The following is a 13,760-nucleotide window of genomic DNA, read 5'->3' as shown; positions in this document are numbered from 1 at the left end:
CGTGGGCCGTGGCCGCTGGGCCTGCGCGTCCGGAGCCTGTGCTCCGCAACGGGAGAGGCCACAACAGAGGGAGGCCCGCGTACCACAAAAAAAAAAAAAAAAAAAAAAAAAAAGCTCTTTGGGATTGCCTTATACACTAATATGTATAAAATGGTACCTAATAACCTGCTGTATAAAAACATAAATAAAATAAAATTCACAAAAAAGAATAAAGCTCCGTGATGGTGAAGGCAGTCATCCATCCTGCCCCACGGGCCCGTGAGACAACGGGGCAACCCCACAGCCAGCCAGCAATGGAGCAGGAGGCCGGTAAGGACTTCCAGCCCTGCTGCCTCGGGGCTGAGCTGCTGCACAGACAGGAGGCCTGGCAGGGTGGAAGGGCGCCAGCAGCGGCCACCAACGAAGCTCTTCCCTAGACCCTCCATTCATCTGGACTACCTGACCTTGGACACGCTAAGGGCTGTCCTCCTGCAGGTATGCACTCCACCCCGCCGTGCCAGCCCTGGTGAGGAGGTGAAGGAAGGGCCCGGGGTCAGCGTTCTGTCCTTAAACCTGTGTGACCTTGGGCAAGTCCCTGGCCACCCCCTCCAGCCTCCCTATCCTTGGCTGTAAAGCGGGGTCATCAGTCCCGCTTTGCTGAGGCGGCAGGAGATGAAAGTTGATGCTGATGCCGGGCATGATGTCCGCGTAAATGGTGGGTATGGTCGCTGGTGGAGAGAACGTGAGCATTCCTTCTCCATCAAGGTGAGAGAGGTGAGTCGGTGGGGAAGCCCGAGGAGCCTCATGGCACCCCCCCATCCCCGTCTATCTGCCCCCCCCAGCCCGCTGGATCTTCCTTCGTGACTGCTGGCGGAGAGGAACCCGCTGTCACATCGCCCTTCTCTAACATGGGGATGACCGGTGTGTGTTTGGGGAGCCAGCCCCACTGGGTGCCACAGGCATGGCCTCTTACCTGCTTTATCACGTGCTTTACTTTGGTTTTTGTCTCCTCCACCAGAAGGTTCACCCCCAAGGCCCCAGGTTTCAGCCAGTCCAAAATCTACCAGCAAAAGAGAAGCTTTCAGGAAAGCGTACACATCTTTTCGCTTTCCAAAGCGTGCCCACCTCCAGTGTCTTTTCCGGTCCTCCCAACTAACTTCTCTCGTGGGCTGGCAAACAAGGAAATGGCCCAGAAGGATGAGGAGGCCTGTGAAGGCAGAACCCGAGCCCATCTCTTTGAGGTCGACTCTGGAGCTCTGTCCACCACCCCCCACCCCTTCTCCAGTCTGTGGTGAGGACCTGTAAGGCATCCAAGAGCCAGCACCTCCCTGGGGCAGAGGGTTTGTTCACTCTCTCTAGCCCCCTAGGATCTCAGCTTCCAGCATCCTCCTCCAAACTGGGCATCCAAACAAGAAAGTAACTGGTCCATAACTGGTGCAATCATAGTCACAGCCATGTGTGTGCCTGGCATGCGCCAAGCACTTTACAGCCACCCACGCAGTCCGCGCTGTTGCTATCTCCTTGTTTACGCTGGAGGAAACTGAGGCACAGGGAGTAGGGTCCTTGCCTGAGGCTACAACACTAATAACTGAGAGGGCTGGGAGTCGACTGGAACTCTGGAGTCTGACTCCAGAGCTGGCGCATCGAGCCAGACCTGCAGAGAGATGGCCGCCATGCCAGAACTCTGCACAAGGAGGCTGAGGGATAGGTGAGGGTGGATGATGGGGTTACATTCATCAGAGGATGGGGGGCAGGATGCCGAGGAGGGCGCATAGGGGGTGGAACCCCGCGTCTAAGGATTCTCAAGAGTCCAGAAAAGTTTCAGGATTCTGTTATCCAGCCCCTGTGGCAGCCTGAATCCTGCTCAGGGAGTAACAGGGGTGTTGTACTGAGCAGCTTATGCTGGTGTAAGAATGCACACTTAAGCATTCTTAGGGGGCAAATTAAACAGTAAAATGCACCCCTGTCTTCGGATCAAGCTTTTCCCCCCTGAAAAAGTAACTACTTTTAAAATTCTCTGGTCACCCAGAAGCTCACCTGCTTTACCACTGGCTGACACCCCATAGTCTCCCACACAAAGGGAATTCTCACAAAGTGAGAAAAATCTAACTGACCAATTATTGTCAAATTAATGAATTTTTTACAGAGACTGACTCTAACAGTTAAAAAAATTGACATTTTATGCATTTAGTTAAACATTCATTTATTTTTATTTTGCACCTTTCCTTTTGTTTTGTGAATTTTTCACGTCCTAAACATTTTCACAGGCCCTGGAAAAGGCCCAAGTTCCCCCAGCTAGGGACTACTGATGGGGTGTTTTAGGAGTTTGGGGGCGTCTGATTATGAATTCTGAGCGTTCTAGGGTGTCCTGTCTCTATGGGCCGAAGCACATGGACCCATGGGTGAAAAGGATGAAGGTGTCCTCCATCCTCCCATATTCAGACTGGAGAGGCCTTAATTTCATCCACCATTTTAGAAAGGGGAAAACCCAGGCCCAGAGGGTCAAAGGGCACCCCGGAGGTCACGTCTGGAGGAACCCGAGGTCACCCTATGAGCTAGAGGCAGACACTGGCCTCAACACGGGCCCCTTGCCTCCCTGGGGTCGGACCTGGCCGCTGGCCCCTCGTGACGGTTAAACCGGCAGGGGGCCGGGGGTGGCGGCAGGAGATCCAGGTCCTGGGCTCGCCCCTGACCGTCGGCCCCTCGTCGCCCCCGCCTCCCCACCAGCGGACAACTCGGCACCTGGTACTTTTCCATTGTGTCTTGCGGGGAGACTCCCGGCCTCCCTGTCCCACCACTGGGCGCTGGGGCGCACCGCTAGCTCGAGCCGAGTCGGACCCTGAACTGAGCATGCTCAGTCTGGGCCGCGTCCGGTGAGCGCCCATCCCCCACCCTGGGAGCGCCCCTCAGCCCCGAGTGCTGGCCTGAGCCGGGGACCCTCCCTGCCCGAACAGTGTCACAGTGTCCGGTGGGGCACCCGCGCATCTCCAGCAGGCCGGCCCTCAGGGAGGAGCGGGCGGAGCCTCGAGCGGGGAGGGCGGGGCCTCGACTGCGGTGGGCGGGGCCTGAGCGCGGCGGGCGGCGCGCGGCCCCTTTAAGGCGCGGCCGGGGCGGGCCCCGCGGCGCGGCCCCTTTAAGGCTTGGCCTACGTGGCAGCCGCTGGAGCCGCTGACGAGAAGCGAGGCCGGCCGCCGGCACTTCCTGTGGAGGCCGCAGCGGGCGCGGGCGCGGGCGCCGAAGGGCCGAGCGCCGAGGGAGCGAGCGAGCGAGCTAGCCGAGCCTCCCGCCGCCGCCATGGGCCAGAACGACCTGATGGGCACGGCCGAGGACTTCGCAGACCAGGTGCGGCCTGCGGGCTCGGCCGGCCCCTCCCCCGGGCCTCCCGCCCGGAGCCTCCTCCCCCGGCCCCCCTCGGCCCCCTCTCCTGGATTCCCCCCGGGGCCCCCGCCCGGCCCGCCTGCACCCCCCGGGCCCGGCCCCGAGACCCCGGCCGCCCCCAGAGCCGGCCCCCGGCCCGCAGGGCCGCCCCGAGGCCTGGGCCGTGCCCTCACTCCTCCCGATCCCACCGGAGGGATCGCGCCCCCTCCCCCAACCAGGGCCCTCCCTCCTGGGCTCGCTGCCCGTCCCGGCCGGGGGCACCCCCAAACCCGGCCTCCGGGCCCAGCCTGCCCTTGCGCCGCCCCCCCACCCGGGCTCTGGGTGTGTTCCCGGGCCCCTGCTTCGGCGCCCAGCTCGGTGGGCCCGTCCTCCCCAGCCCGGCCCGGGCCATCCTAGAAGCCGAGGGGTGTCAGCGGCTGCCTCCCCGGCTCCTGAGAAGGGGCCCGAGGCCCCGGGGTGCGTGGGGCGCGTCCTCTGCATTCTACACTGTTGGGTGGTCCTTGCACGCTTTTCCGTTTACTGGGCACTCTTCGGGGGCGGGCTGGGGAGTTGATCCTGAACGGGGGTTGGTCAGACTGGAGGCCTGGGGTCCTCCCAGAGGAAGGGGGGCGCCCTGGTATGCACCCCACTGCAGAAAGCTACAGTACTTTTTCTTTTCTCTTTCCCAGATGTGTTGGGTTCCTGGGGTCCCTTTGACCCTTCCCTGCGTTTTCCTTCCCTGTTTGGACTCTGCCCTGAGACTGAAATGAATGGGTATCTGTCTGTACACAAACCTGGGAGGAGGGGAAGCCTATCTTCCTGTTTTTCCCTTCCAAGGGTGTACAGGTGGCCTTCTGAGCTACAGGGAAGCCCTTGAAACAGGCCCTTGAGTCACCATTAAAGGTGTTCCAAAACTAGATGGACAGAACCAGATCCTAGAAAGGGGAAAGGACACAGCTTCCACCCTCTCTTTCGACCAAGCTTGGTCCAAAGAACGTGGTGGTGATTATTCAGTCGGGTACCTTTTACTTCTAAAAGTGTCCCGTTATGTCTACGGACGAACAGCCCCATCTCTGCAGGAAGATCCACGTCCGGCCCAACTGTCATTCTTTCTTTGGTTCACTTAATGTGTGTGTGGCTTTGCCAGAGTTAAGAGTAGTGAGGTTAAATTTTTTGGCTGGGCTTCTTGAAAGGGGTGTGCGTGTGTGTGCGTGCGCGCGCTTGCGCTTTCTAATCAGTTATTGGTGAACGAGATTTCCTGTTGTTTCCCTTGAGGGATGATACCTCTCTTGTGTGGTCTCCCAGTCGGGTTCTCCTATGCGCTACTTTCCTGTGAGCTGATATTTTAAAAACCAGTTTGGGGATAAAACATATCAACTTGAAGAAGGTTTTTCCTAAGGTCATGATTTTGTGTTTACAGACACAATCCAAAAATTGTATCCCTCTCAAAAACAATTCATATCGAAAGCTCTCAAAAACCAAGTAGGCTTGCTTAGTTTGTCGGTTTTCATTGCCATAATCTTAGTGACCCAGTTTTGTTTCCCCAAGTAGCAACTACCTAAGAAGATGGCTCCTTTCAGCCAAGGGAGTCATGAGAGCCTCGTACACTCACTCTGCAGCCCGGAAAAACCCTGGTTTTGCAAGTGAATTTCATAACCGAATCTAGATAAAATGTCTCCAGTCAAATTGCTGCCAACTATCAAATGATAAACCCTCCTACTGCCAAAAAAAACCCCAAACACAAAAAAAACCCACCAGACTCTTTTTACGTAATCCTTTATTCTTCTTCTCCATGCATTTTGTTTGCCTTCAATGAAAGAAGTGGAATCTTGGAACCTGAATGGCCCTTGAGGGGCACACAGGGTTGGCCCGCACCAGTTTACTATGGGAAGGGAGGCCAGGCCTGCTGAGGCTCCTGGACTGGCCTGGGGCCACGGCCCTGGGAGAAACCCAGTCTCTGACCTTGAGGCTAGTACCACACACAACGTGCTTCTAAAGCCTGGTGTTCCTCTCCTGGTACAAATGAAGGGAAATGCACAAAGCACTAGCATCGTAAGAGAGCACGCTGCCTAAAAACTGGAGAAACAGCGTGGACCGAGGCTGCGTCTGTCGGGCAGTGCAGGCGCCTGCTGTCAGTTTTTTAGCACCAGAGCCCACCTTGATGGTGACAGCTGTCTGTGGACCCCTCTGTGGGTGACTCAGGAGGGCGGGGCTCAGCGTGCTGTCGCAACCAAAGTTAGGAGCCTCTTCTGGCGGCAGGCTTGGTACGTGAGGAGGATGTGGACAGATAGTGGGGTGCAGAACCAAAGCAGTGGCTTCCTATGGACAAAATCTGGGGTGGCGCTTTTGTTTTTAACATTTACCTACATAGTATTAAAACAATAAAGGTGCCGCGAGTCCAGCTTTTAAGATGAAAATGATCTAACGTGAAGGGACTGGGGAAATGTCATCAAATTCACTGATCATATAATATGACATATCTGTCTTTTCTAACCTTGTCTTCAGAAAACAAAAGCAAAAATGAACTGACAGGATTTGGCCAGAAAGTCTGGCTGCCGTGAACAGGACCTCAAAAGAGCCGCGTGTCCTCTGAGAGTTATGACAATAATCCCGAACCTTCGATGCGCCCGCACTGGGCCAGGTCCTCCGTATATACTACTTCTGCCGCCCCTGGATCCCAGAGCTTGGCCATAGCGTTTCCATCTTTAGATGCGGAGAGGGAGGTCTGTGTGGTCTCGCGCAGCACGTGGTGGGTCGATGTGTTGAGTCCACGCGTGGCTTGGCCGTCCTGCGACCTTCCCTTCGGGTCTGCAGAGGCGCGAGTGCAGGGTGAGTGGTCTGGTTACTTCCCGCTGGCAGGCTCTGCCCGAGCTGCCTCTTTGGCATCAAGCTCCTTGCCCTGGGTGGCCAGGGACAGTGTCCTCCTGCTGGAGAAAGTGCAGAGAGCGCTCTCTGCGGGAGCTGGGCATTCGGAAGCCATCTGAGACTGGTCGGAAGGAGCCAGAAACTAATGAACTCGGCAGTCCAAAATTATGCACGTGCCCTGCAGCTGGAACTCGCTGCCAGTCTGCAGACTGTAACTTGCAAGCACATTTGCACCAGTAGATAGGAGTACTAGCACTTAATGGGTTCTGCCTGGTGGCTCGTCACCAGGGTGACAGATAAGCTGCATGAGGCCTTGCTCTCCAGTGTGGCCTTTGGTATTTTCTTTTTTTAAATAAATTTATTTATTTATTTACTTATTTTCGGCTGCATTGGGTCTTCGTTGCTGCGCGCGGACTTTCTCTAGTTGCAGCGAGCAGGGAGGGGCTACTCTTCGTTGCGGTGCGCGGGCTTCTCATTGCAGTGGCTTCTCTTGTTGCGGAGCACGGGCTCTAGGCGCGCGGGCTCAGTAGTTGTGGCTCGCGGGCTCTAGAGAGCAGGCTCAGTAGTTACGGCGCACGGGCTTGGTTGTTCTGCGGCGTGTGGGATCCTCCTGGACCAGGGATCGAACCTGTGTCCCCTGCGTTGGCAGGCGGATTCTTAACCATTGCGCGCCACCAGGGAGGTCCCTGGCCTTTGGTATTTTTACCTGTCCTCTGGCAGGACAGAGCCAGTCCTGGAAGCTCTCACCCCCAGGAGCTCCCCTTGGCCTCTGGTCAATGGCTGGAGAGCTAGGATGGCCTTGGCAGGACACTGAACCGGGCATACATAGCGCCCAGGTCTCGGGGCTCTGGATTAACGGTGCGTGGATGACCGTCAGCGTGGTAGGGTTCTGGTGACAGTGGTGGTGGCTTCTGAGTGTTTTCCTCTTGTTCCTTTGCTCTGTCACCCCCTCCCCAACGAGGGCTTCCTGCCTTATGCCAAAAAGGAGTGGGGAGAGGGCAGACAGGAGCCGGCTGACTCACTTTTCCTTGCTCGCCGATCTCAGACAGGAGGTTCAGAAAAGCCATCCCGCCTCTTCTGGGGAAGGGGGTGGAGGCATGCGGGCGGGGGCTGTAGTTGGTGAGGCTTCTCCCGGAAGGTCAGGTGCAGCCTGGAGCTGCCTTCCTATTGGTGGGCGCTTTGTCCCACGTGGGTTTTTAGTAAAGAAAGCCAGGCCATCTCTCCAGCTCAGGGCCGGCTGACATCTCTTCCTGGACCTCGAGGTGCTGCGTGACCCTACAGAGCAGTGCTCAGGGAGACTTACTGGGGGTTCGGGCGTCTTGGTGGACGCACGTGTGTGAGTCACTGAGCTCCAGTACCAGCCCTGACTCAGTCTGATGTGTGGGAAGTCACCTGGCCGCAGGTTCTAATCTTCTGGGATGTGCAGGCTGGAGCTGGCCCTTGAGAAGGGCAGTCCCGGTCCTCGGTGATCAAGGAAGTCTGACTGCCTCTTTCCTCTGCCTCCAAGTTCTCATGAAACAAGAATTGCAGACTGCTTTCCTCAGGTCCCTCTTGTCCTGAATACTAAGAGAAAGTAGGTTTTCTCGAGCTTTGTGGGACACGATCGCCGTATATCGTCAGGTGTAGCTACCCCAGTGGAGAGAACGGGTGACCGCCGCGGGTGCGCGGGCAGCAGGCAGCCCCCGGCCTTCGGGCCCTTTGTGTGAGCGGGAAGCCGGCTTAGCACGCACACCGGCCAGGTGGCTTCTGGGTGCCTGCTTCGGGGGCTCTTCTGTGCCGAGGGGACACTGTCTAAAGCAGCGTGACGTGGGTTCAGGGGCCCCACGTTGAGACCAAGATGTGTGTAGGCAATAAGATTAAAATTGGGTCTGGTCTCATGTTATATCACACCTAGTTTTTTTCTTTCCAGTTCAATGCAAACAGGTGCTCATTAGCGGGTGGCTGGTTAAGAGAGGCTCCGGATCGGCCTGACTTATAAAATCGTCAGCCCTAAACCTAGGCCACGTGTGACTTTGAAAATCAGATTCGTGTTTAGTTCAGAGCACAGATGCCTGAACTTTTGCCGTGTTTTTCCAAAGCAGAGAGACGTCTGTCTCCTTGGCGTGTCTGCACACGGAGAGAGCAGTGAATTACGTGTCCGAAGGGAACCTTCTCTCGGCCGCTCTTTAATCCTCTTGACCCAGACACTCAAATTAAGACGCGTCACGGAGGCTTTAAACACTGCCTCCGTCTCATCTTGTGGGCTGCGGCGCGGTGGGCGCGCTCCGCCGGGGACGCAGGGCCGCACGGAGGCGAGTCAGGCTCCGCCTGGGAATCCGAGTCTGCACAGCCGTCCGGTGGGGCTCTGCCGGCCTCGCCGTGGCCTCTCCCCGGTTTCCACATCGAGCTGAGGCCTGTGTCGTCGCCCGGGCTTCTGGGCTGGGCCTTGACACGAGGGCCAGGGCATCAGAGCTGAGGGGGTGCTCTTTGTCTCTCGACGGGCTGGGTGATTACACTGTTGCTGGGCATTTCGAAATCATTCGGGCCATAAGGCAGAAACGGGAGGGCATGTGGCGTCAGCTGTCCCCGCAGCCCCTGATCTGATGTGTTTCTTCTCTGCGTGGACTCCAGAATTCATAGGAGTATCTGGGACCTCTTTTTTTTTTTTTTTTTTTAAACAGGGTCCTTTCCCTTTCCTTTTCTCCTCTGCTCATTAAAGTTGGGAAGAATCTTCGCCACCATGGACCCAGCTGTCCTCACTTTTAGAAGGATAGTGGAGACCACCCCCCTCCCCGCGAAGTAACTCAGTCTGTCCAAGTCCAGTGTGCTGGCTGGTGGGCGTCAGAGCCAGGGTGAGAACCCTGAGCCCGTCTCCGCCCACGCTTCTGTGCCCGTGCCTGCGTGCTTGACCGTCTGCGCGTCTGTCTCTCCCTCACTGTGACACTGGCACCGCTTCCGTGGGGGTCGGGGCTGAGCAGACGTGACACCTCGGGGCTCGAGCTCCAGGACTGGAAGAGAGTGGACACCTGGCTTGTCACCTCTCTCTCCTCCCCTCCCAGGCCAGCCAGGCCAAGCTGCTGTGGGCCAGATCCCCGGAGGAGGGGAGGCTTCTCTGTACAGACCGAGCCAGAGCTGACGAACTAAAGGTTGGTCTAAGCAGCCTGAGGCTCGTTAACCCTGTTGGACAGCCTGAGCGCTTCCTAGGACTTTTAAGCAGCTCTTCAAGACACCAAAAACGAAGAAACGCTCTTATATCCACCTTTGTTTATTCCAGCGACAGGTTTAATTGGCCTAAGAGGGGCTGTGACATTCATTCAGCTGTCCCTTTGAGGAGTCAGACTCACCGATGCCCTTTAGACTCTGGCTCCTGACATGTCACTCATGTGGGTGGGTCCCCGATCTTTCTCCCGAGTTCCTGCTGTGTTATCGCGTGTCATAGGATTTCTTTCCCTTTGTACCTCAGCTTCGAACGCTTGGTAAGAGAAAGTGCGTGCGGTTCACCCGAATGACATTTGTACCTCAGTTTCGCCTCGCCTGTTTGTGTGCTAACCACCCATCGTAAGTGGCGTGGCTCGCAGGGAGCAGGCGGCCGTGTCTGGAGGTGTTCGGTCTGTCGCGGTCGGAGCGGGGCTGCCCGCGGCAGCTAGTGGGTAGAGAGGCCGGGGAGGCTGCTCGCAGCCCTCGGCGCAGGACGCCCCACGAGAGAGCGAGCTGGCGCAGGGGCGGTAGTGCCGCGGCGGAGACACCCTCGACTGGCCGCCTCCGAGGGCTGGTTCAGTCTGTCGCTGGGCGAGTCTGCCTTGCCCACGCCCTGTGTCCTGTGGCGGTTCCACGCGTGACTGTGGTCGCCACACGCACGTCAGCTGAGATGGCGGAGGTCGGGGACGGGCCCGTGGCATCGCCTTCGGGCTCCTTCGTCTCTGGGACGGAGGCTGGGGTGGTCCCGCGCCCGGACCCGCTGGGCGCCTCACCCTCGGCTTTCCGCGGCCCCGCAGTTCCTGCGAGTCACCAAGCAGTACCTGCCGCACGTGGCACGCCTCTGCCTGATCAGCACCTTCCTGGAGGACGGCGTCCGCATGTGGTTCCAGTGGAGCGAACAGCGGGACTACATCGACGGCACCTGGAGCTGCGGCTACCTGCTGGCCTCCTGCTTCGTGCTCCTCAACCTGCTTGGACAGCTGAGTGAGTGGCGCTGGCGCTCGGGACCGCGCGCCCGCAGCTCCTCGCGCCGGGCCGGCAGCCCGGGCCTGGCGGTTGGGCCTGCCGGCGCGCGGGCGGGTGCTCTGGGTTTGGTCCTGGCTGCGTGGCTTTGAGGCCCTGTGATCGGTGCCCGGAGCAGGAGGTGCTGGAGATGGGGGCATCTGGGTGGGCCAGCGAGGAGCGGGGGCACCCCAAACCCAGGGTGTCTGGAAGGACCAACAGGTAAACGGAGAAGGGAGAGCATCAGACACCAGTGCAGCTGCGTGGGCCTCGGGTCTTCCTTCGGCGCCTGCCGAAGGCGGCAGCGCTCCCTCTCCTGCACGTTAGGGGCAAGGACGGGACTTGCGCGTGCCAGCCTGGCCTGAAGCTCTGCAGTTGAGCTGCTTTCTGATGGACAGTGACTCTGTAAGCAGGGGACCCACTTTCCGGACCAGTGTTTTTGATGAGTAAAGGCCAGTGGATGCGCGTGTGTGGCCCGCGCCTACCGTGAATCCTCCCGGAAGATGCTTTTTGCCTGGGGGCGGGCGGTTGGGCTGCCGCTGCGCCAGAGGGCCAGGTGAGGTGGCCACGGCCCCCTGACCCCCGCCCTTCTCCTTTCCAGCCGGCTGCATCCTGGTGTTGAGCAGGAACTTCGTGCAGTACGCCTGCTTTGGGCTCTTTGGCATCATCGCGCTGCAGGTAAATGGCACGTGGCTGGGGTCTCGCTCTCGCTCTGGTTAGAGCAGAGCTTCTGGCGAGAAGGTATTTGTGAGGACCCAGGTTCACTCCCCTCTCAGCCCTCTGTGTGTCTGCCTGGAACTCCCTTTCTCTTCTGAGAAATGGCTGGATTTTCCTCCATGCAAGCCGTGGAGACTCAGGAGGGCCGGACAGCCGAGTACCCTGGGAAGGGGCCGAACTCTGGGCATCCGCCTTTTGCCACTTTCCTGAGTTTCCTGTGACAAGGGGACAAGTCACGGGGTCGGCTGCAGCCAGGACACTCTCTTGTTAGCATGTTACTTCATAAAGAAGAGCACCTAGCTACTCACGTGAGACGTGTCATACACATCTACTCCAGACCGGTGTCTCGGAGCCGCCACGTTCTCCAGAACGTCCTGGGCCCCACCCTGAGGAAGCAGGGGCTTGTCAGATCCGGGGCCACCACTGCACCCTGAGAGACGCTGAGCTTGGGGCTGTCGGTGTCCTGAAAGGGTTTTGTGCATCTTGTATTTAGATTCTCGCCTATACCGGAAGAATTGCCTGATGCCGTTAGTTCTGTAGAAATACAGATCTGTCTAAAAATGCCGAGACTCAAGTTTCTCTCTCTCCCCTGTTCTTAGACGATTGCCTACAGCATTTTATGGGACTTGAAGTTTCTGATGAGGTAGGTGCCTTCTGGTTGGTGACTTAGTGCACTTGCCTCATGTTTCTAAACTCAGTAACTGTTGGTTGAAGTAAGTTTCTTTGGGTCCAAACCATGCTGCTTAGAATCCGTAGTGGACGTCGGTGAAGCCTTTTCCTGCCCCACCCAGAGCCCCCAGGACAGAGGCGAGAACGAGGTCGCCCCTCCCGACCCCGTATCTCATGAGGGCGACGAGGGTCCAAGTGAAGCACTGGCTCCCAGGGACCCAGCTGGTCAGCAGGAGAGCCCAGGCCAGGCCATCCCGAGGGTGGCGCGGATGCATCCATGTCTCCGGTCGTGTGGGGCTTCCCTGTCCGCGGGTGTCACCGGAGTCCCCGCTCCTGCTGGGGTCTCCCGATCTGGCCCACCGGGCGCTCACAGAGCCTGATGAGCCTGAGCGACTAGCGTGGCATGTCCGTTCCTCAGGAACCTGGCCCTGGGAGGAGGCTTGTTGCTTCTCCTGGCGGAGTCCCGTTCCGAAGGGAAGAGCATGTTCGCGGGCGTCCCTACCATGCGCGAGAGCTCCCCCAAACAGTACATGCAGCTCGGAGGCCGGGTCTTGCTGGTCTTGATGTTCATGACCCTCCTTCACTTTGATGCCAGCTTCTTCTCGGTAAGTGTTCCTGGTCGGGTCCCTGTCCTTCTAGAAGGGGCGCTGCCCCCTCTCTTCCCGGCTTGTGCACTAAGCATAGCTGAGGGGCCACTGGGATGATCCTGTTAAAGGAAACAAAACGCTGTCAAGCTCTTATGCACCAAGAAGCTGCCTTTCCAACAAATTAAGTCCCAAATCTCCCTGACCTCGCTGAAGGCTCCGTCCAGGCTGTCGGTGAAGGTTCCTGGCACAGGCTCCCGTTTCCCTTTCCTTCCTCACGCTCCTGCCTTTATCGTGTCCTTTTTGTTGGGGCTGCAGAGTCGAAGGCTTTGTCCTTGTCCCCCAGTAGCTTACAGAGCTGGGGGGCCCTGGCCAGGAGGGGTCCCCAGGAGGGGCTCCTGGTGCTGGCGAGGGGGGAGCGTTTGGTTCTAAGCAGCGCCAGGGTCTGTGGTTGTGACTGACAGGTCCACCGGGCTCAGACTGGAGCAGGTCCCGGTAAATGCCATCCTGTCCATCGGAGACCTTTTACCCTTCCCCGAAACCCTTCTCAGTTCAAAGCGTGGCTTTCTCTGCTGCCCCCATCGCAGGAGACATGCTTTTCTTCCCTGCTTGTAATGCCGGCTCTCGGCACGCCCTGAGTCACCCCACCCTGGCCCACAGACTGCAGCGACACGGGCAGCTGGAACCTGCCTGTTTATTTCCATTGCTTACCTTTCAACCTGTGCAGATTCTCCAGAACATCGTGGGCACGGCTCTGATGATTTTGGTGGCCATCGGCTTTAAAACCAAGCTGGCCGCTTTGACTCTCGTCGTGTGGCTGTTTGCCATCAACGTGTATTTCAACGCCTTCTGGACCATTCCCGTCTACAAGCCCATGCATGACTTCCTCAAGTACGACTTTTTCCAGACCATGTCGGTGATCGGAGGCTTGCTCCTGGTGGTGGCCCTGGGCCCCGGGGGCGTGTCCATGGACGAGAAGAAGAAAGAGTGGTAACAGACCCCTCCCTGCCTGGCTGGGACCCGTGGCCGTCGAGAACTGGTTCAGGGTGGATTCGACTAACTGCCAGCATTTCTGTATCCTCTTCCCTCCCCTCCCTTGGTAAAGGCACAGATGTTTTGAGAACTTTATTTGCGGACACCTGATAATTGATGGCTAAATCTGCTCTGGACCCACAACCTGCTATCTGACCACGCAGAGCTGGCCAGCCCGTGGTCAGCACCTCCCTCCCCGAGGCAGGCCGCGGCTGCCTGGGGCGAGCAGCTTGCTTGGCTGTGGCCTCGCAGTCCTGTTTGTTTTTTGGTTTCTTTTTTGGGGTGGGGGAGCTTCAAGCTGTACTGTGAGCAGATACATTTGTGTATCATTCAAAGCAGTCTCCCTCTTATTTTTTTTAAAGTTTACGTTTTTAGCTA

At 57.9% G+C, this 13,760-nt stretch overlaps 2 protein-coding genes across 2 annotated transcripts in view; one reads left to right on the top strand and one right to left on the bottom strand.

The window, feature by feature from the left end:
- The window catches only part of STKLD1 (serine/threonine kinase like domain containing 1), a 14,378-nt gene extending 11,103 nt beyond the window's left edge, over window positions 1–3,275 (bottom strand). Inside the window, exons 1-3 of the mRNA XM_028486188.1 lie at window positions 3,129–3,275; window positions 2,722–2,796; window positions 953–1,039 (exon numbers count right to left, since the gene is read on the bottom strand). Of these exons, the coding sequence (XP_028341989.1) occupies window positions 953–1,039; window positions 2,722–2,796; window positions 3,129–3,275 (309 nt within the window). The remainder of the gene's footprint in view (window positions 1–952; window positions 1,040–2,721; window positions 2,797–3,128) is intronic.
- SURF4 (surfeit 4) lies at window positions 3,123–13,717 on the top strand. Its single transcript, XM_024126288.3, has 6 exons — window positions 3,123–3,321; window positions 10,176–10,362; window positions 10,982–11,058; window positions 11,697–11,740; window positions 12,185–12,371; window positions 13,078–13,717. The coding sequence occupies exons 1-6, from the start codon at window positions 3,274–3,276 to the stop codon at window positions 13,342–13,344; spliced, it is 810 nt and encodes a 269-aa protein (XP_023982056.1). The 5' UTR covers window positions 3,123–3,273; the 3' UTR covers window positions 13,345–13,717.
- Window positions 13,718–13,760: the final 43 nt, after the last annotated feature.

This window comes from Physeter macrocephalus, unplaced genomic scaffold (assembly GCF_002837175.3).
Source record: "Physeter macrocephalus isolate SW-GA unplaced genomic scaffold, ASM283717v5 random_708, whole genome shotgun sequence".
In the NCBI taxonomy this organism is placed as follows: domain Eukaryota; kingdom Metazoa; phylum Chordata; class Mammalia; order Artiodactyla; family Physeteridae; genus Physeter; species Physeter macrocephalus.
The sequence above is the reverse complement of the archived record's forward strand: the minus strand, read 5'-3'. Positions and strand labels throughout refer to the sequence as shown.